This window comes from Barbus barbus (genome assembly GCF_936440315.1).
Source record: "Barbus barbus genome assembly, chromosome: 15".
NCBI lineage: Eukaryota > Metazoa > Chordata > Actinopteri > Cypriniformes > Cyprinidae > Barbus > Barbus barbus.
Genome location: NC_136743.1, coordinates 19078224 through 19101298, shown reverse-complemented (window position 1 = coordinate 19101298; position 23075 = coordinate 19078224). Strand labels below are relative to the sequence as shown.

Below are 23075 nucleotides of genomic sequence, written 5' to 3'. Positions count from 1 at the left end.
ATTCTTTCATGAATACAAAGTTAAAAAGCATTTGTTCAAAATAGAAATCTTTTCTAACAATATAAGTCTTTACTATGACTTTTTATTAATTTAACACATAAAAGTATCAATTTCTTAAAAAAGAAGAAATGTACTGACCCCAAACTTTTGAATAACGTTGTATATTGTAACACAAATTACAATCCCCCCATCCCACCAAAAAATGAAGCAGCACAGCGGTTTCCAACATTGATTATAAATCAGCATTTTAGAATGATTTCTGAAGGATCATGTGACACTGAAGACTAGAGTAATGATGCTGAAAAATCAGCTTTGATCACAGAAATAAATTATATTTTAAAGTATATTAAAATAGAAAACTGTTATTTTAAATTGCAATAATATTTCACAAAATAAGTTGTTTTCTTTGTGTATTTTTGATCAAATAGCCTTGATGAGCAGAAGAAACTTATTTAAAAAACATAAAAAATCTTTACTGATCCCAAACGTTTGAGCGGCAGTGTATATATGTACTGTGTATATGTACATGTAGATAGAAATTTGATCAATTTTAAATGTTTAAATTATTTAAATGTTTATAAAAATTTATAAAAAACCTAATGCCGTCAAATAATTAATCGTGTACAAAAAAGTTTGTTTACATAATACGTGTGTGTACTGTGTATATGTATTATGTATATACAAACACAAACACATGCATATATTTAAGAAAAAATTTATGTTTATATAATAAATATATTTATATATATTATAAACTATATGAATATAAATATATACTCTATGTGTGTGTGTATTTATATATACATAATAAATATACACAGTACACACACATATGTGACCCTGGACCACAAAACCAGTTTTAAGTCGCAGGAGTATATTTGTAGCAATAGCCAAGAATACATTGTATGGGTCAAAATTATTGATTATCTTTTATGGCAAAAATCATTAGTACATTAAGTAAAGATCATGTTCCATGAAGATATTTAGAAAATTTCCTAACGTAAATATATCATCATAATTTTTGATTAGTAATATGTATTGCTACAAAAAACTTCATTTGGACAACTTTAAAGGCGCTCACCTTCAGATTCCATATTTTCGAATAGTTGTATCTCAGCCAAATATTGTCCTATCATAATAAATCCATTAATCAACGGAAAGCTTATTTAGCTTTCAGATGGTGTATAAATCTCAGTTTCAAAAACATTGACCCTTATGACTGGTTTTGTGGTCCAGGGTCACATATATTATATAAACAAAAACGTTTAATATATATATATATATATATATATATATATATATATATATATATATTATAAATGTTATACATTTTAAATATGTTTCAGTTATTTAAATATATGTATAATTACAATTATAAAATCAAAATGTTAAATACATTTTTATTAATGTTTAGATTTTATATATATATATATATATATATATATATATATATATATATATATATATATATATATAAATAATGCAAATATATATTGTAATGGGATTTCTCTGTATATTCCACTCAAAATATTTCCATTCAGGTTGCATGCCTTAAATTGTGCTAGACTTTATATTTATTAAATATTGGATTTCTTGCAAACAACGATAGCGTGAGATTTTTTTACACTCTTTGTAATATTTCCATATAGGCGTGTGATGGGAGTCTATTTATTACTCAAACTGCCAAACAGGAACATCTCCAAATGTCCCTTCTCAAACGTCACAGTTTTAAAGCATGTATGCATATCAATAGCCCAGAGTCATTTACCTGAGAAACGAGGCTCGCTCTGTACGCAGCCAGCTGTTTGAGGTACTCCTTCTTTGCGGTTTCAGTTTTTTTCTTGTACAGCTGCCATGTTAAAACAAACAAACAAAGAAAAAAAATATATTAAGGGGCCAAAGCTGTTCTACATGTTCCTGTGCACAATTATTCTTAGAAATGGGATCTAATGGCAGTCCATTTATGAGCCATAATGCGTAATTGTTGTTGGAGCACTGAAATGGTGCTTGAGTGCAGCCCACTTTATCCATCGCTTGTTCTTCTGCCTTTATGGACTGTCCATATTTCCCCTTTCAGTTGGGGCATATGTGTAATTATTTGCCCATCAATACATCTGTGCTGTTATTACCTCAACCAATAGACCTCTACTAAAAAGACAAGAGCACAGGAGAGATAGAGAAAGAAAAAAAACAGCAGAGAGACATGATGTTCTTTTATCAGGTAAACATCCTCTCCTGAGTAAAAGTACTTTTAAGTGTTTTCATCAGCTTCACCGGCTGAGTGTTTTACATAGTGAAAAGAGCACAAAATAAACGACTACAAAAAATAAAACATTTTTTTTATGACTGTAGATGCTGTCTGGTGGCTTTGGTGAGAGAAATGGGTACTTTCAGTTGTGTTTATTCTGAAATCACAAGCAGCTCTTGTAGTCGTGCCATTCTTCAAAACCTAAATTCACACCCTAAAAAACAGTCTAGGTGTTAACATAAGTGCTAATTCTTTTATTCGTCACGGCTTTCAGTCTTAAAAGGAACCTTAATGAGGGTATTAAACATTTACAGGGGTATTTACTGTACTACATAAGCTCTAATATAACACTTTGATATACACATTTGTTGTAATGCACAGCAAATAAATAGTAATTGTTATTTGACTGCATGATCTAATGTGTACCTCAAAAGTACTCAAACTGAAAATCCTTGTGTCGTTCCAAACCTTTTTTTTTTCGGACTCCAATTACTTTCATTATATATACAAAAACAGCTTAAATGTTCTTCAAAATATCTTACTTTGTATTTTGTAATTTTGAGATAAACTGCACTTTTTTGTATCAGTTTTTTTTTTAAATGTTTGGTTACACTTTATTTTAAGGTGTCCTTGTTACAGTGTAATAATACATTTAAGTACTGAGTAATATTAATTAACTACATGTACTTACTACATGGTTAGGGTTACTTGCATGTAATTAAGCATAATTTATTGTTATTATAATAGTAAGTAGGCTACATGTTTTAAGTATGAGAGGAACCAATCATTTAAAATAGCCTTAAGTACTTTGAAAATCAACTTTGGGGAGTAACTAGTTACATGTAACAGAATTATGTAATTTAATTACAAAATAAATGCAGCTGTAATCAGTTACAGTAACTGAGAAAAAAATGTGTAATTAAATTAAAGTTAAAGATTACAAAGGGTGTACATCTGAATAATTTCCACACACAAACAGATTTGATTGATTTCTTTCCAAAATTGCATTGCCTACTCTAAAATTTGAGACACCAATGTTTTAGGAGTTTAGGACACATGCTTATTAGATAACTATTTTATTTCCTATTTGGGTTTGTATTTATGCTTTATTTTTTAAGATTAACAGTTTTTTTTTCAAAAACATTGTTAGATGTCAGTATTTCCTCTCATAGATAGGCAAAGTTTTGACATTTGCATAGCTATTAAACTATATCTTATGATTAAATCTGTATTTAACCTCAGAACAATCTCAAAGTAAAAATAGGTGCTAAAGTCTGTTTGTAGTGGCTGTGCTTTAAAATTAAAGTATTGTCATCTTAAGTCAAGTGAAAAAGTATTTTGAAAGTCTGACAGTAATTAGTGTTGAGTACTACTGTAAGGTAAACCCTGCTGCTTTAAATGTTTCAAAATTATTAACATTTGAAAACATTTGTTAAAAATTTAGAAAAGTCGTCAAATGTAATCAGTTACATTACTTTAATTACTTATTACATTTTAAATAGGGTAACTTGTAATCTGTAACCGGTTACATTTCCAAAGTAACCTTTCCAAAACTTTGAAACTTGTTCAGAATGCAATAAAATAAAAATAAATGCTGTTGCTTACTACATTACAAACTGTATTCATGTCAAATGTGTATCAAAAGTTGAGAAAGCGATTAGTAGACTCCACAAAACCTGTTTGTTATGTTCCAATAAAAAACAAATCTCACATATTGTACTGTTTTCACACCTGACTTTAAGACTTCCCCTACCAGGCACAACCTCGCTGATGTTAGACCACAGCACCACTGCGGAGACAATGTTATTCTCTGATTGCACAAGGGGAAATCAACAAATGTTCTGACCAACATGTGCGTCATCGCATCTGCTGTCATAACAAATGGTTATGTGGATATACTATTGTATATACTGTAGATAATACCTTAGATAATAAACAAAACATGTGCTGTGTGTATAGAAACACACAGTAATCTAATTCCTCCTACATTACCTCAGTCTTTATGAGTCAGCCACAAGATCGCAGCAAGATAAAGGAACTTTTCATGTTTGCACGAGCAAGGTTTACTAAAGAGGAAAAAAATCACCTGTTTCTGTTCCTCGCCCAGGCCATCCCACATGGAGGCCACTATTTTAGAAACCTCCCCAAATGTGGCATTAGGGTTTTGGCCTTTGATAGCTGCCTGCGTGTCTCTGAAGAACAGAGCGTAGGCTGACACTGGCTTCTGAGGCTCATTGGGGTCTTTCTTCTTCTTCTTCTTGGGGGTTTTGGGCTTCTTGGCCATGTCTGTGGCTGCTCTCTTCTCTGCCCCATTGATCTGAAAAGAGAGGGGCTCATTATTGTAAACAATAGATATCAATTAGATTAAGCCATAATAACAGCTTTATGAATGAATCATCTTACTAAAGAGAGTTAGCGAGCCTTGTCTCCAAAGCCTGGAGCTACTTTTAAAATTTTAATGATTATCGTGCATTATTCGTACTGTATGTACCGGCTTCCCACACATTTTTACCAATAATTTTCCATGACGTTTGCAGTTGTTTGTGATCACCGGATAACTATTTCTATAAAAACTGCAGCTGCAAAGAACAATTTCTAGACAATGAAATATTAATTTTAATATACAGCATCTATAGGATGTTGTGATTATTACATAATTGCCTGTTTACGGTTACAGATCTGTTCACTTTAAAGGGCAATCAGATATTTCCAGCCAATTCAGGGAATTTGAATTGCATGTAGAAATACAATAAAATACACATTTTACAAGTAATTTGATTATAGCACATAGTCATTTTTGCATTAAAAATGACAAGATAAGTATTTTATTATATATATATTTAAACTATTATATGTGTCATTCAAATAGTTTAAACATCTAAATATGTATAAGCCTTAAAATAAAACAAAACTTAAGTTTCCTTAAAATAACATAACATTTGTTTCCAAGTTCAGTGTGAAAAAAATATGTTTTATGGTGTATGTGTGTTGAGTTACACTTTAACACTGTAACTGTTATATGACTTAAAAAGACAATTAATTTAATTACTTGTATGACAATTATAACCAGCCTAAAGCTTCATAACCATAAGTCCTACATTTTCATGACATTTTAATTTAAGTGATTGAAATATCAGACAGTGACACTTTATATAAACACACTCATAATTGTGTATGTTTACAGCTCTTGACATTTTAATGCTGAACCGTGTCTTCTGTGTTAGGAAATAAGACACAAAAATGTCTTAGCAGAGCATATAAACGACCACACTTTCCAGAGGATCAGTACTGATGTGAGATTTTGGAGAAAATGTACTGTATTTTGGCTGTAAAGAAGAGACTTGAGGCAGATCAGTGTCTTAGCAAATCTATGTTCAAGGAAACATGGCAGTACAACTTGCTGAAAGGTCAGCAGTGACTCATTCCTTTTAATACACTCTATTTTGCCACAGTGCATAAAATAGTCTACGTGACCGTGTGTGTGTGTGTGTGTGTGTGAGGAAGATAAGCTTTTATATTCATGAGATCACAGAATGGGTAAAACACTCTCTCTCTCTCACCTTGGCAGCATCATCTGCATCGTCCTCATGCACGGAGCTGGAGGGGGAGGGTGTGGCTGACTTGCTCTCTGGTGGAGATGGGGAGCCATGGGTGCCATTGTTGTTATTCAGACCCAGCTGAGTATTGAGTTGTGATTGGTTGATAGTGGTCAGCTGACCTTGAGGAACCATGCCAGGTTGGACCCTGGGTCTGAGCGTGTCCACCTGAGGATGGCCGCCGTAACGAGAGTCTGAGTTGACCATTTGCTGCATCTGGAAGATAAATAAAACTTCATTTAAAACAAAAATACCTAGATTTCCAAACTTTCAAATAAATGGAACCTCAAGGCGTTCTGTTGATTGCAAGTTGCATAATGATTTTTTTGCATAATGATGCAAAATTATCTTGATTATTGTTTTCTTAAAAAAACAAAAATGGAATAAGGCACTAATAATGGAAGGGAATGGTACCACTTTTTTTTAAATCAGAAATGTAAAGAATACAATATTATAAAGTATATAATATATAAATAGATACCAAACACACTTACATTAATCTTTCTGTTAAAACGGCATTGTTTGAGCAATAAATATGTTTAAATCATAATTATCATTTTAAGGGTTTAGGGTTTAAGATATTTTATTGCCATGGCGATGAAGTTGTAAAATTATAACTTTTCATTGAAAGGTTAGTGAATTGTGATTTCTTTACATTAAGATCATGCTATTTATTCCTTGTGCCTGTACCATTGAAACATTGAACATTTTTCAATATATGCAAATTGTCCCAATTCACTTCCATATTTTTTGTGGTAATCAACATTATGCCACAAAATTAGTTTATTAAGCTTAACTTGTACTGAATCTGAAATATTCAGTCACACTTTATTTTAAGGTCCAATTCGCTATTAACAAACCATTAACTATGACTTTTGCCTAAATAAACTCCTAATTTGGAGCTGTTATTAATAGCTAGTAAGGTGGTTGCTAAAGGGGACATAACACACACAGTTTCACCCAATCTCATGTTAATCTTGAGTACCTATAGAGTAGGACTGCATCCTTCGTATCTCCAAAAATTCTTTAGTTTTATCATATTTATAAAAGAAAGATACAGCTTTACGATCCTTTCCAAAAAAAAAAAAAGCGGAGCTCCTGGAGGCGTGCCGTGTGGGTGGAGCTAAAGAGTGACGAGCACTTGAGCGCCAATCACCAACAAAACACAGACATTTAATGCCGTTTCACTTACCATGACCGAGATCTTTTATAGCTGGGACTGCTCCATCTTTCAGTATGAAACGATGTGCAAATCCAGCGTCGAACTAGGCCTTGTTTATAAAACGTTTGTCAACAAACACACTTGAGAAACTCCGTTGCTGCCTCGGAAAAACAAACTGCATCCACTGTTTACGTAACGCTGGGTTCTTCGGGAAGCTGAACAAGGTTATCTTTCCCTCACAACCAAAAACATACTTCTTTAGAGACATTCTTCCAGAGCGAGTCCCGTGCAGCAGTGCAGCCGAATGAAGCGCGTTGATGGGCGCGCTCTCGTTCCAGTCGATGCGTGCACGGGCGCGTTCTTCCAGGAGAAATGCCCATATAAGGAGTTCCACCGTCGTTTATGTCAGCAAGAGGCATGATCGAAAAAAACTCTCCAGCCCTGCGTCCCAATGTTCATACTATCCATCCTAAATAGTATGTGAGATTACAATAAGTGTGTCCCAAAGCATAGTATGTTGAAAAGAGTGTGCCAAAAGTCCCCGGATGGTCTACTATTTCAGGTAGATGTTTGAAGTGTGGATCCGTGCACACTCTAATGACTGAAATTGCCCACAATCCATTGCGCTTTGGCGAAGGATTCTGTCCAGAACTACAAACACGTATAAAACGCATTAGAAAAACTACAAACGTGGCAGATGCACGCGATCGGCGGTTAGGTAGGGAGGTTTGCAAAAAGGAGTTTGAGTTACTAATAATCAACATTTAACCTGGTAAAAAAAAAAATATTTATTGTTATCCGTGTTATATTTAATCTGCAACCGCAATGTGAACTTTTATAAACATCCATTTGGTCGTTAACTTTTAAATGCATCATTATGCAGAAGATATGAGCAGAGTTCTCCGCATGAAAGACCTGCTGGCAGATCAACGAGCTACTTCTTTTCTCTCTAATACGGTATGAAGTTAAATTAAATGAAATGTGGAGGATGTTAACTCTGACAAGATGATTGACAGGCCAGTTTACAGTAACAGGGTGCATGTAACAGGTGCGACAGAGCGGTCCATTAAAGACGCAATTGTGTGAAGTGATAGTATGTCCCAAAGCTTGCCTACTCCTCTACTACACACTCAAAAGTGTGTACTTTTTCTTCACCAAAAGAGTACATACTTTAAGGGAGTAGTATAAGTAGGCACATTGGGACGCAGCACGAAACTTGTACGAACCCGGAAGTGAGATTTTTGTCACAGAAATACTCTGTTCTTCGTCCAAATTGTTTTTTTGAAACTTTGTCCATGCTTGGCATGAGAATCCAACTCTTTAACAGTGTAAACAACTCTGAATGCATGAAACAGCATTGTATCCCCCCCTTTAAGTTTAGGTATTGGGTAGGATTAGGGCTGTAGAATATGGTCTTGCAGAATATGTGCTTTATATGTACTAATAAACAGCCAATATGTTAATAATATGCATGCTACTAAGCAACTAGTTAATGGTGAGAATCGGTCCCTATTAATATGTGTTATCAAATATTCATTTAAAAAGTAAAAGTTGCTAGTCTTATTAAAACTAACCTCGGCTAAGCAGAACTGTTACAATAGAAATCCCTTAAAGGTCTACCTACTGTATATATATGAGCATAATCCCAGTGTTAACTAGCACCAATATCTCCATCCATACCTTATGACAGGTTTGGGTTTTTTCACCATCCTGCTGCTGTGAATACTAGTCAGTAGCAGGGTGTAGAAACATTGCTTTTGTATACTGTATCTGGGGGATAAATCACTTCCGACAAGGACCAGCCCTGGAGCTGTAGTCCGTCACCTGATACTGTCTGAAGCAACAGGTGACCTGAAATGTACCCCACGCCCACCATTGTATGCAACACAATGCCCCCGACAGGTGGAGCTTTGGGGTTAGAGGCCACGGGCATTTCTCTGAAGGACAGGTGACTCTGTGTCTCCCTCCCCACATAAACAATTCATACACACTGGACCCTCATTACTCAAAACATACTGAAATTGCTTTCTCTTATTTCGAAGAGAGCCTTTGAGAGCACTGAATAATGCTAATACAAATATTTCACATATTTCATAATGTCAGAAGCTGACAGTCACACAGGGAAAAGTAGTGTATAATATTTAAAAATGCATTACATGTTGTGGCATGCGCACAGTATGTAATGCATTTTTGAGTGGTGCTGTGATACTAGGGTGTTCTGGATGATTGCCAGGGCTTTTATAATTTTTTTTTCATTTAAATTAAGTGATAAATATATTTTAAATTTACAGTTTAGTTTTATAAACAACAAGTCAACAATAATACTTTCATGTGTTTAAACTTGATTAATTAATTAATGAAAGTGTTTTCTATGTTGTGTCATGGAGCATCGGAAAGACTATTAATTTACGAGAATTCAGCATGTATCTGAAAGCAGTTGATTGGACGGATTAATGACAAGACAACATTACACAGCAATACGGAGGAAATTCTTCAATCTGTGCGGTTTTAGCGGTTAACTGACTAATCATAAACTAACACGGGTGAAAATGTCAAGTTCTCATGAAACGGCTGGAAAAAAGATTGCAGTGGAAAACTGTTCAACTTGTTTAGGGGGTTTAACCATTACAATGTTATTGGATAGGAGAAAGTTTCATTTTTCAGCGAAATGCATTCACCTTCATATGCATCTCATTAATATGCTCAGTGTTTTCAGTATTATACCCTTCCCACTCGATTTCTTGAGAAACATCTGTATTTTCTTGGGGGGACTTTTTCTGCTATTTAACCAGACAATACCCACCTTGTGTGGGTAATTAGACAATGTGGTCAGTTTTGGGTAGAAAACACATTTCAACTTAAAACCACGCATGCTGATAAAGGTCACTTTCTATTTCTTGGTAAAACAAAACCTAGAGGCAGGACAAGCTCTCTGGCAGTAACTAAGAGTGAAATCAAAGACGGATTGTTTAATCATACCGCAATAACTAGCGAAATTTCCCAAGTTTACGGCGAGTGGATCAACATGGCTGCTGAAAAAAACTCAAATCACGTTTGTCAGAGCGAGGTTGTGATGGTATTTATCATCTGAGCTCACCATTAATCTCCACTACACAGAGGACAAAGGCTTGCCAGGGATGAATAGAGGTCATGTGACGAGGTCACAGACAAAAGCCCTAAAGGTTGCCTGTTCTGCACTTTTTAAGTTTTAAATAACAAATGGCTGCCTGGGCTGGCTGTTTTTTCATCAGATCCACTGACCCGTGCTGTAAAGGGGGTCATACTCATTTGATATCAATTTCCTTTAAATCACAGGACAATTGTAATCACACGTACAGTAGAAGACTATTTGCATGCTTATCTTCCTATAGTGCGCGACAGAGACATATGAAAGGGACGAGAGAACCCCAGCTTTCCACGGAGTCCAATGACATTTTAAAGAGAGGAAAATAATGTCTACTTTACTCCGGCTGTCACTTCAGGGGCACTTTCATGTCCTTCTGTTTCCATTAAAAAGGTATAAATAGCTTAAGTGCTGGACTAGATCAGAGCCAATTGTTTGCTCAGGGTAATAAAACCACAGCCCAATGATAAGGACTTTTTCAGCCAGAGTAATGAGGGTGTATTTCATGTCCCTGCGTTACTGTAGATCTTTATAAGCTAAAAGACACGCTGGCTTTTTGTTTACTCTTTTGATCATTTGAAATATATTCCGGCATGATCTTAGCTATTAATTTCTTTTGCTCTCGAGTTAATCCGCTTCAAAATCACTGTTATTTTATTTATTTTTGGTAATAGTAGCTTGTCACAGTCTACACAAAGGAAAACACACAATATTTATGACATGCAGGAGTACATATGAGAAGTGAGGTAATTTGGAATATAAAAGCTTAAAGCCGTATTACACCATCTGTCATTTGGACATGCCAAAGTTTAATTGCTCTAGCTCGAATTTTACACGAGCGCACGCAAATACCTGTCTCTTATTAAACTTTACTGTAAATGATCTATGCGAGAGCAGCCTAATAGAAGTGGCTTGTCACGCTGCACTTTCAAGGTCTCAAATGTGCCCGTTTTGCAGCGCGCAGCAAAGTGCTACAAACTGTAGGGTTTGCTGCAAATTTATAATAAATCGAGATTTATGTCCATTACTGTTCCTTTTTTTTATTTAGGCCACCGCTGGATGAGGATTTAGTGGCTTTTGCGCTGATGATGGACGATCTCGCTGCTTTTTGCCGCTCACGCCCTCTCTCTCTCTCCTCCGCTGTCAGCTCTGTTTAGATTTGCACATTTTACACACATCAACTTGTGCTTATTTAAGCGGACATGTGGCTTTCTGGAAAGCAAACCTTACTTGAGCATTTCCAATAAATTCGTCGCGTTTTATGCGAATCACCGAGCTCATCAGAATGGCCCGATGAGATCTCATCTCCCACGTTATACATTTAAAAAGCAGCCTTCCCCGTTTCTCAGAACTAGGGGATCCATTTAGCCATTCGCCGGCATTTACTTTCATTCTTTTTAATGGAACGAGCAGGGACGGTGAAACCCTATGAGATAATTTTCCTTTTAATCTAATACTTTTTAAGGTGAAGCACATTTCACTCAACTATCTCTGCTGGCTAAACAATGCAAGCTCTGAGACCTATAAAATGAATGCAAAATGTAAGAGGCACATAAATGCACTCTCTGTTCCACCAGAGAAGGCAGCTCCAACAGGCTAATGCCGAGAGAAAATTAATTCCATCAGCTAGCTCTTTCATTCTCCACTGCAGCTACAAGCTCTCTGTCTCGTTGCCTGGCAACCATAATTCATAGCCGCTCTAAATGGATGTTCTCCAAGCACTGAGAACATTAAGGTGAAAAGAACAAATGCCTTTGTGAATCTCAATATCTTTCAGTGTGCATGTCACTCTATGTGTGTTTTTTTTGCCACCCATGTGTATGTTATTCTTTAAAAATCTTTTTGATGGAAGTTTTAGAGGGGCACTACGAAGGTGCATTTTCCCAAAAGAGCAACAAAAAAAAATCCAAAATATTGTTTGTACCATTACGACTGTCATTGTTTTGCCTAAAGATAAATCATCTTGTATAATCGAACAAAGATTCTTAAGGCATTATAATGAATGCATAATGCATTATAAACAACTTTATAACATGTTGTGTCATCTCATGAATATTCATAAGAACAGTTTTAATGTATTATAATAGTTACTTATTTGTGGTTATAGCTTTTAAGTGTATGATGATTTATAACACACAATGAATACGATCCATCTGTTTAAGTTACAATGGATTATATTTCTCATTGTTATAATGTATTATAATTCTCATATCTTGCCACGTTACTTATGTTACTTTACTTAAAGCAGACAAAGACCACTCATAAGGAATAATAATAACAATAATATATTTTTCTTCTCTCAAACAGCCATAAGATCAGATATCAGATCAGATGAATGTGTAATATGACACATTTGCTTTGAACATTTTTTTTTTAAATAATATGAGTTTGATCATTTTGATGGCACCCTTTAGACAGCTGTTGTACTCTGCAAATACATGTCATCTAGCAGTCATGAGAGTATTAGTAGTGTGTCTGCTGAATATACTGTATGCTGACACTTTATTTTGATGGTTCCTCAACAGACAAACTGAGTATAGGATACTTTGCAAGCATGTGAACAATCTACCTACCCTACCTAAGTCTACTGATACAATTAGTTTTATATAAACATTCATGCCCTCAAGAGATGTTGTAAGGTACTGTGCAGATCTTAAATAAACAATGTCAAGCTATGATATAGCCCATTATAAATGAAGTAGATTTAATATGGTGATCATTGTGTGTTATAAATAATCATACTCTTAACCACAAATACTTAAGTACTATAATGTATTATAATTGTTGTTATGATTATTCATGAGATTTTATAACACATTATACGTTTTTTTATAATGCATTATGTATTCTTTATAATGTCTTAAGAATACCCTTATAATGTATTAGAAATATGGCTTCATAGAAAGTGTTACCAATGTTATTATTAACAGGGTTTATCACACACAAAAATAACGCTCAATATTTAGGTTTGTCCCCAAACATGGAGCGTGTGGAAAACAATAGGTGAGAGATGAAGAGGAGAAGTTTCAGTTTGACTCGAGCGTCAGATTAGCAGCACATCTCGCATTCATCTTCAACCACAGTTAGTCACAGCTCACCAGCACTTCATATGTGTCATAATCACATTATGAGGTTTCTTGCACTTGACCAAAAATTTAAGGTTTGGGTTTCATTTCTCCAGAAGTAGCAGCGATTTGTAGATATTTGTGATAAATATTGACATTTTATAAGGATAAGAGAAGGATAAAGTAACAAATTAAATTACTAAGTAGAAAAATAAGTTGGCAAGCCAAATAAAATAATTTTGATGTGTAAAATATTAATTCAAATATATATATATACATACACACATGTATATATACTAAGTGTATGTAATATGTACTAATACAATGTGTGTGTGTATATGTACTTTATATGTTTTTTTTCCATAATTTTGTACATTTGTACCTAGCTAAATATTAGATGTAAAAAAAAATTCTTATATCTTTTTTTAAAGATTCAGTTGTATCATTTTTTTCAGTTTTACTTAACCTTATTCTTCTGATTTATTTATTTTCAAATTTTAGCTTCAAATTTTTTTTAAATGTATCTACAATTTCTGAATGTACTGTACAACTATGTAGTACAGCTACATGGCAAGCAGAATGCATTAGGAGGAGTGCCTTGATGCTAAATTATATTTAATTAACTTTATCCAATGGGGAATTTGGCATTGTTTCACTGTGCGTTAAATCACATTAGCTCTCATTTGCTGGGTGCTATCTCAATCATTCTATATGCCGCTTCAACCTCTTATAATCTCTGTTGAGGTGTTTCATTTGTGTCAATTAAATCATTGTTTGGGCATTGAAACGACTTTGGTGTTGCGTAATTCTGTCATGCGAAATGCATTAGTGACATCTCAAAGGAGAGCATGTGCATCTTACAATGAAGTTTCCTCCACATAGAAAGAAACTGTGTTTTTGGTAATTTTCCATACTAGATTACATGGAAGCACATTTGTGCTTCAGAGTAAAAAAATATAAATAAGGTAACATTTTTTTTTCTCACACTGTGACTCTTTCACGAATTGCAACTTTATCTTTGTAAATTACAATGTGATCTATCTCAAAATCTCAAAATGTGACTTCATATCTCTCAGCTGCATCTATATTATCTACATACTGTATAATTGCTGTTTTATATCTCACAATGTCACTTTATAACTCATAATGCGACTATATGCCAAAATACGATTTTTAACTTGCGCAATTGCAACTTTATTTTTCATAATTGTGACTTTATATCTCACACTTATTTAAAACATTATCCCATAATTAGTTGGAAATGGGCTTCCATCAGCCCCAGCACCAATACTCACCACTGAGAGGGAGTTGGTGAGCAGGCCACCATCTTGACCCAACATGTTGTGGACCGACATGCCCGGCAGGTCCATTCCTTGCAGGTGAAAGGGGTGCAGTCCATTCTGGGAGACAGGGGGGCACAGGTGGTGGTACGTTCCGGACTCGGACTCGGGCAAGTGTGCCAGCATGTGTTCAGGGAGGGTGGGGGGAGTGATGGGCGGGATGTTGAAGTCTTCGTCCCCAAGACTGGGCACTGGGTAGGACTGCTGGGAAGAACAGAGACAGGAGGTTACATGACCCGTCGGAACACAGATTACATAAGTGTGGCTGCATGACAAAACCATAGTTTTTCAAAAGATGATTCATTTATGACTGACTAGTCATTAGTGATGATAAATACGATGCATTTTTCTCATCTATTATCAGAGGTAAAAACAATAGAATCTAATACAAATGGTATCACATCGGGAAAAAAAGCACATTTCAACTTTAAAATGAAAAAGCGAGGGAATAGATGGTGAAATGCAATGAGCATTATTGTCAGAGTGTCTCCAAAGGCAGCATGAAAAGGCTTTTTAAACAGTTAGTCTGAAATACTGCACAATGGGGGGTGAACCGTAGGCTAGTACAAGGACAGACTGCCCATTTGATACTTATAAATAAGAGAATGAAATGGGTTACGGCACAAACAGAAAAATCTTGTTAAAAACCAACATTCTTTGATGTTCTATATTCTGCCACCGAAGCGATCCAGCAACGGCGATGATTCATGTTGTATCAATAACAGAAAAAAAGACTAATCACAACTATATACGCAGCAAATGAAATGCTGAATAAAGTACATCAAAGTGCGCTGCACATTACAGTGATTCATTTCTACTATTTGAACCTTTAAGGAAGTAAAATTATATGCAAATGGTCAATCAATCTCATTAGACTATAACAAAAGGCTGCTTTTATGAGAGTGAACAGTCACTTGCGCTTGGCTGTGAAGTTTGCTTTGGCTGCTTTAAAACAGGCCGTCCTGCGCTCTGCCTCCTCCAGCCCCTGTCGGTTTAGACTGTGATGAAAAAGATGTAAAGCAGATAAGGAGATGAAAGGCTGTACAAATCCAAGCAAAATCATAAATTATTCTGTAAACACTCCCTTGGAGTAAAATACTGTAGAAAAATATATACAGTTATCAGAAGGCAGAGAGTTTATTATCTGTGCATGTCGTGCCGAACGCTTCACGAAATGCTAAGCGCAAACGCGCCTCAGTCTCTCATTCGAACGATCCCTCTCTTTTTTACCTTCAAAGGGGCTCCTCTTTTCTGCTGCTTTATTATCTCTAATACAGCTTTTATTTGCAGCAAACTAAATGAACCTGTCAGACAGCCAACTACAGGCAATTAGGTATGAAATTGGTTCCAAATTCAAACTCAACTCAAATAACGGTCCAACTGTTACTTTTAAGGATTGCAATAATCGTTTTAATGAGCTTCCTACTTCTGCCTCTAAAAGCCAATGTATCATGCTCATTTGCATATTTGATTGTGTTGTGCCTCACAGATGTCTGCGTTTGTTTGCGGGAAATATGCTGGCATAATTCATACAGTAAGGCCCTTAGAGGAATGATTTTACTGCCAAATTAAAAAAAATAAATCACATAAAACAAGACGACTGTTTGCAGTGGTTTACATTGCTGTTGATACATGCGAGTAATGTACTTCTTGTCAAAGAAAAGGAAATTATTATATTCAGGTGAAAATTAGATAAATAAATAAGCATTTTGAGGTGCAATTATGTTTGTGTGTTATAACGGTTATATATGTGATGTGTCTTTCTTTTTTTACACTTTCCTTTTTTTGTGACACTGAGATATGTAAACAGGCAGCCAAGAAAGAGAACACAGGAAATAAATAACCCTGTGCTGTGGTGTGTGGCTCTGAAAAAAAAAGTCAAATGCACAAAAATTAAGAGCACTGCAAACATTTCCTACATCTGTGTGTTTTCGTTGCGAAAAAGAAGACTGTAGATGAGGCCGTGGATACAAACATATCAAAACATGTCATCTGATCCGATCTACTTATTTAACTAGAAACTGCAAAAATGTTCCAGCTAATCTGAATAAATACATTTTCTGAAGAGATATGTGCTATGAGTCAAATTGTTTTTTCAATTCCAGCCTCTAAAATTAAAAAACTGGAGTCATGTCGTTGGTAATCGAAATATTTTTGCATCATCTTATGAAACTGAATAAAACCTCCAGGGTCAGAAAGTTCTGATCTGAATCACATAATATGAAATGAAGTAAATAAACTTTTTATATACTGAGACAGGGCTGTGGGAAATTACCCACACAATATCTGTACATTCAGTTCAGTGTTTACTATTCATAATCCAGTTATATTCAGATCGTTATGTTTAGTTTTAACATCATTTAGGTGTGCGGTTTTCCTCTAAAAGCCTAGCTTTTCATTTGACAATAAACGAAACATCGAAGAAAAACTACAATTTCTGTGTAAATCAGGACTTTGGATGACACATAGTTTCCCAACAACCCTCATTCGCATTGCATGCAAAGGAGGGGAAGAGAAAAAAACGACAAGTTTTGAGATCCACAACGTGCAAGTCCTTGCCCATTTCATGTGACATCATTTCGAGTGGACAACAAATCTCTCAGGGAGGTGATTGCCTGTCAAATAGCACAAGGGTAATGGGACTGGTGGGAGATGAATGGCAAATGAGCAGGAGAGTCATTTAAATCTACTATCAATTACTGATGATGGTCATGATGGCTGTATGGAATCATTGTCTATGGGCGACTTCACAGTCAGCAGTCAATCAAAGCGTCACAGCGGAGGGGGAGAGAGGAATAAACTTGGGGAATAGTCATGTATCTGACGTGGTTTACACTGACAATAAGGAAAAAATGAGAGAGAGAGAGTGTGGAAAGATATGAGGAGAGCGCTTGTGTTTTGAACATAGTGTAGTGAGCGAGCGGCAGAAATGCTTCACCAGCAGAAATTACGCATTAAATTACTGCAGCCTCACAATGGAGATGAAGATTGTTTATAAGCCTTCCATCTTGACAGGCGTAAATCAGCTCGTCATTATGAAAGAAGTGCACACATGCTGAGATATGAGGTGGATGAGAAAACCTGCATTTTGAGATAAGAGATATGTCCCATCATTACGCCACAAAATGCATTAAAACAAATTTAGGAGATGCTTTCTGATAGAAATACAATTTAGACGGATGAGTGAAACAGGCTTGTTGTCACATGGGGAAGCTGTATCTCAGCAACTCTAAAGTTTTAAATCAAATGTGTTTTGATCTCTAGCTGTGAATTTGTATGAACCCTCTTCAATATTTAATAATCATCTTTTAATAACTGTAGTAATAAAATACATTTTTAAACATGATAAATGAAAATACTTATAGAAAAATAAATTGATTCACATGCAATTTTTACAATTATATTACAATTACAACTGCTGAGTCGTTTTTTTTCTTAGGCATTAGCAGTGCAACTCTTCAAAAGGTTTTTTTTTTCTAGACAACACTTTAAGGTATTTGCCTTTGCAGAAATTGGCTCAGAAATAAACCTACTCTATTTAAATGATCACTCCAGGATTGGCTGTGGATCATTACCCAGAGCTCCATGCGGCACAAGGAGCACTCCAACATGTTGTCATGCCCTTCCACCAATTAAATTGCCAAAGAACAGCAAAAGGAAGCGTAAACAATGGTAACCTGCGCCCGCAGATGAAGCAGCTTTTTCGTAACATAATTTTGAATAATGAAGATGTCAGGTTAAATGCTACAGTAGTTAAACTTAATAAGGTGCCCTATTTTTTTTTTTTCAGCCAGCTTTTCATTTGCAATCTAGGCTGGGATTGTGTAAGGGAGGCAACGAAAGCAATTCAGCCTGTAATGAATACCTCTGGGACCCAGGGGTGGTGATCATTTGAATGCAACATTCTTTGTCCGGGACCCCAAAACAACCTCGGACCCGCTGAGCTGCTGATTACTGTTGAGAGCTTCTGGATAAATGCAGAAGGGCTTGTCTGTCTTGTGCTAGCATCAAGGTCAAGCATTCTGAAGGAGGTTTTTACTTTGTCTAATAGAGGGGACACAAGGGCGTGTGAAGCCTCGTCTGACCCGAGCCGCCGCATCACACCCGGCGCATCTTATAAACCAAACGGGATCAAAGCATACTGGAGCGGTCCACGAGCGACCACTCCCTGTCCGGCACGCTGCATCTATGCCTTTGAGCAGCTTAAGGCTCATGCATGCATGAATATGCAATTCATGAATATCTGAATAATGCATATTATGAAAAAAACAATGCTAGAAATAGTATTTAAGATCTGCTGAAATATTCGATAAACATGGTGTATATGAACATGGGTTTGGCTCAAGAGAATTTTTTTTTCTGTATCTGAAATAAAGTAAAAAACATATGTAAGAACAGGCCTCTTCAGTCCCAGGAGAGAGCACAAGGTTAGTTTATGCATGTTTAAAATGCACAGCTTTCTCCTGGTCCCACAAGAGCTCTTCAACATCTGGGGGGAGGGGGGTGGGGGATAGATACGAGCACCTCTATATAAACCCACACAGAAATCTGACAACCCCACTCATCAGAGACTATATACATGTCAAACCATCACGGTGGGCAAATATGTTTCTGTGCAAGAAATAAAAAAATAACACATTGTATCTGTGCAGTTAGTATAGTAATAATATCAGATACTCTTCCTGTATGCTGCTTTGCATCTTCTATGACACAGATCAGACAGTTTCAAACGAGCGAATGTGATGTTAAACATCAGTCTTATCAGGTTTGAATAAAAACCAGCAGTTGTTCGGCGAACATTGCTCGCTCTGTGAGTCAAAGCGGGTACTTTCACAAGTAGTGTCTTTGAGCGTAGTCCAGAAATATGAGAAGTGTGTATATTTTTAGTGTTCGGTGAGTGTATGCCTGTAGTCGGCTTTATCTAGCATCGCTGGCACACACTACTTCATCTTGCTGCTGCATTAAAATAAATAAACGTTGATACAGAGCGCTTGTGGGCTGACATGCGCTCAGCACTCCGCCATTTTGGGTTAATAAATGTGGCTTTTATTTAATGGCCAAGAAACACATGGTTTGGGTTGGAAGAAGGGGGAATGAGAGGAGATGTAAGATAAGAGAGAACTTGTGTGCAGACAGACAGTGCTGGCAAATGAATGCTCTGTGTATTTTAACATCTCATTGAGTCAGTCTTTTTTTTTTGTAGGCTGTTATTATTGTTATGTCTTATCCAGAGATGTTCAGATGGATAACAGTATCACATTTTGTCACTTCATGCAGCTACAAGGCTTTCAAAAGTGTTGTCAGTCAGTGGGAATGTTTTGAAGGCGAAAAGTCATGCAGATTTCAACCAAGAGTTTTTAAATGTCATTTTAAAACATGTTTCCTTTATAAAAAAAGTCCCTCTCATCACCAGCTCAGTTAAATTTCCCTTACATTCAAATAATTTCTGTAAATTCTGTCCTCCAAACTGAGAGTAAAAATGTAAACACAAATAAAACCACTGTCAAGCATTCTGACAAGATTGAACTATATACTGAAGATTTTAATAGAAATATTTTACTGTGTTCTTAGGCCAAGGGTATTTTCCATAAATTATATGTTGGGGTAAGTTGTCACATAATTAAAATAATTTAAATGATTTTAAAATAATAATTATTATTATTAATGATTTCCTTTTAGTTTATGTCTAATTACATCTGGCAAAGGGACTACCAATGAAAATAAGCCTTCGGGCTAACTTGGGTACATTTACATTCATGAATGTTGATTAATGTACACTATCCCTTTCATGCATAAATGCATAATACATACATAAATAAATACATTGATAAAAATTCTTCACAAATTTTTTGTTTTACATTTTTGAATGTTACCTTCTACTGTTTCAAATGTGTCATAACTTTTTTACTGTTTCTGCTTTGATGATCAGCCTACACTGTATTTGGTTATTTAATGGCACATTCCATTGTGACAACTTACACCATGTGTCATCCCCTCTATGGCACGATGAACTATATTTTTTGGGGGGGCAATATCAAACTGATTTGTATTTATTTATTTTTGTAAATTAGACTTTAATGTATGTGTCAATACAAAAGATGGATTATTAATGACAACTAGTCCCTTATAGCCTAATATTTACATTTTCATTTTCAGATCTATCAAGTACTCAGGAGTAAAATTGGGCTTGAATGGTGTTTCACTGCATTTGAAATAAAACAAGAAAAAGAGTTCAACAGTTTATTTGTCTATCCATTCTATTTTGTATGTTTAATCCAATCTAGTTTTGGCCTAACTACACACATTTTGGCTCCATTTAGTAAGAGAAAAATAGCTCATTCAAGTTCATTACAAAATCTTATGGTTCCCCCACCTCCAAAATCCCAATTTAAAAAATACCATCCATGATGCTTTGCTCTTTCATCTGCAACCATCTGAAGAGCCACCTCTAGTTTCAGTATCTCTGTACATAAATTACATCTGTAACGGTACACTCAACATCATTGATCTCACCAATCACTCTGAGGACCGGCTTATGAAAGAAACAGTGTCGTCCATATCGGTGCACAGACCACGGCAGCTTTTAGATTTTTAAAATCAACCTAAAAACTACCAGATCAAATCAAAAGTCCTTCTCTAATCATTCATATAATAGCCATGATACTAACACTTGGCCTTGGCCGCTCTCCAGGTTGCCTTAGGTTTGTATTATAGCGCAGATTAAAAGACACTATAGCAGTACATGTATTGCCTTTAGCGCTGAGGCTGCGGACGATTTCCAGCTTCAGTTTTAGCTTCCTGAGTGTGAAGTTTAAAATAGGCACAGGGGTACGCTTCTCTCTAATTCGGTTAATGTGTGTTTAAAAGCAGGAGAAAGCTTTGTGGCTATGTACCACACACTGAGGTCAAGGTGAATTCAACTGTTGTTGCCAATAAAAGTAATTACCTGTTCCCAACAGAGGGAAAGAGAGAAGTCAAGAAAGAAAGAGAGAGAGAGAGATGCGAGGAAGCACGAAAACAGCAGAAAATAGAGACTGCAGCTCATAAGCAAGAGGAAGTAATATCTACAAAGAGAGTTTTAAGATTCAAAGGGAAACATAAAAGTAGTGCTAGACTCAAAGCAGCTCTAAGATTACAGCAATCCTATTCATACATGTGAAATCAATGTGGAGCTCAGTGGCAAATAAAAGTGTGATCTACACAACAATGGAGTGCAGGATGCAGGGACAGATATCGTCTAAAGACTGTAGACAGTAAAATGGACCCTTTTCACAGACTTTGATGTATTTTTCACTTTTCACTAGCTGGTTAGCTATTTTTTCCTCTCTCTTAATGTGCATAATTTAATGTATGTTTATATAAGCGCCCTTTTGATATATTACCTTGGAATTAATACAAAAATCTAGCTAAGTAGTCAGTACTGCTGCAAAGGAGTTCGCTACACAACATTCTCTAAATTAGAATTAGTGACCAAGATTACTGATAACATTTTCATTGTAAAATAGATGGATATATTCATGTACAAGGGACTTCTCTTCTTTTAGTTAGCTGGCTATCTAGTTTGTTTCATATTCATGTTGTGTTGATATGCTAATATGTTTCAAATTAATGTAATTAGTGTAAATTAATGTAAATTGTTGTAATCTATCTCTCTATTAATCTTTTAATATTCATTTCATCTTCATTAAATCTTTTAGAAAGTCAAGTAACTTAGATTTTAAAATATTTATTTTGCATTTAAAGCAAAAGGGTCATTTGCAGTAACATTTGCTATGTTGTCCTATAGGGTTTTTAAATTCATCCATCATAGGTCGATAACTGATATTTATTTGTGCTGTTTATGTCCTCCCTATTGAAAAATACATTTACTAAAATGTATTTGAAATATATTTATTTCACGCTAAATATACTACAAATACGTTTAAATACTATGTACTTAATACAAATACCCTGCAATTGACCTTTTAGTATACTAAACTGGTATACTTAAAGTCCGCTAATGGGAACAACTAATTTTGTGCTTAATGCACTTTAAGTAAGTAGTGATGAAGTCCAACTAAAGATATACTGAAGTATATGTGATTCTGCTAAAGTGGAACTATTGTAAGCATACTTTAGATACACTTTACACTTTTTCTTAAGACTGATTTTATTCAAAGATCATACAATCCTCATCAATAGTGACATTAAAACACATTTTAAACATAATATTAAGAAAGAAGAAGTAGTACTCTAAATAAAGTTTAATTATCATTTTTTATATCAGTCTCGAGCTTAAATATTTTAATAGTTTTGAACTATACTTTATTTGAAATATATAACTTTTTTTACTAAGGCTCTGTGTTTACATTTTGCCGTCATCTAATACTCATTTAAAGTTAATCTATATAAACACAATTAAAAAAAATTGATTACACTGTTAAATGTAGGCCCAGTCTTTAACAAACCCTTAAAATTATTATCTTTTTTTTTTATTCTGTACATTATAATGTTGTGATGCTTATATTCCCTTGTAGCATTTAAACCTTTTTATTTTTTAT

The 23075-nt window shown here is 35.2% G+C and overlaps 1 protein-coding gene across 5 annotated transcripts in view; it reads right to left on the bottom strand.

Annotated features, from left to right (window-relative positions):
- The window catches only part of LOC306881527 (thymocyte selection-associated high mobility group box protein TOX-like), a 63633-nt gene that overhangs the window by 6496 nt on the left and 34062 nt on the right, over window positions 1-23075 (bottom strand). For 3 of the 5 annotated variants that reach the window (XM_079435678.1, XM_079435681.1, XM_079435680.1), the window contains 4 exons: window positions 14491-14739; window positions 5809-6060; window positions 4335-4565; window positions 1769-1849 (listed from right to left, as the gene is read on the bottom strand). In XM_079435678.1, coding sequence (XP_079291804.1) covers window positions 1769-1849; window positions 4335-4565; window positions 5809-6060; window positions 14491-14739 — 813 coding nt within the window. The remainder of the gene's footprint in view (window positions 1-1768; window positions 1850-4334; window positions 4566-5808; window positions 6061-14490; window positions 14740-23075) is intronic. The other 2 variants (XM_079435682.1, XM_079435679.1) reach the window with 1 other exon arrangement.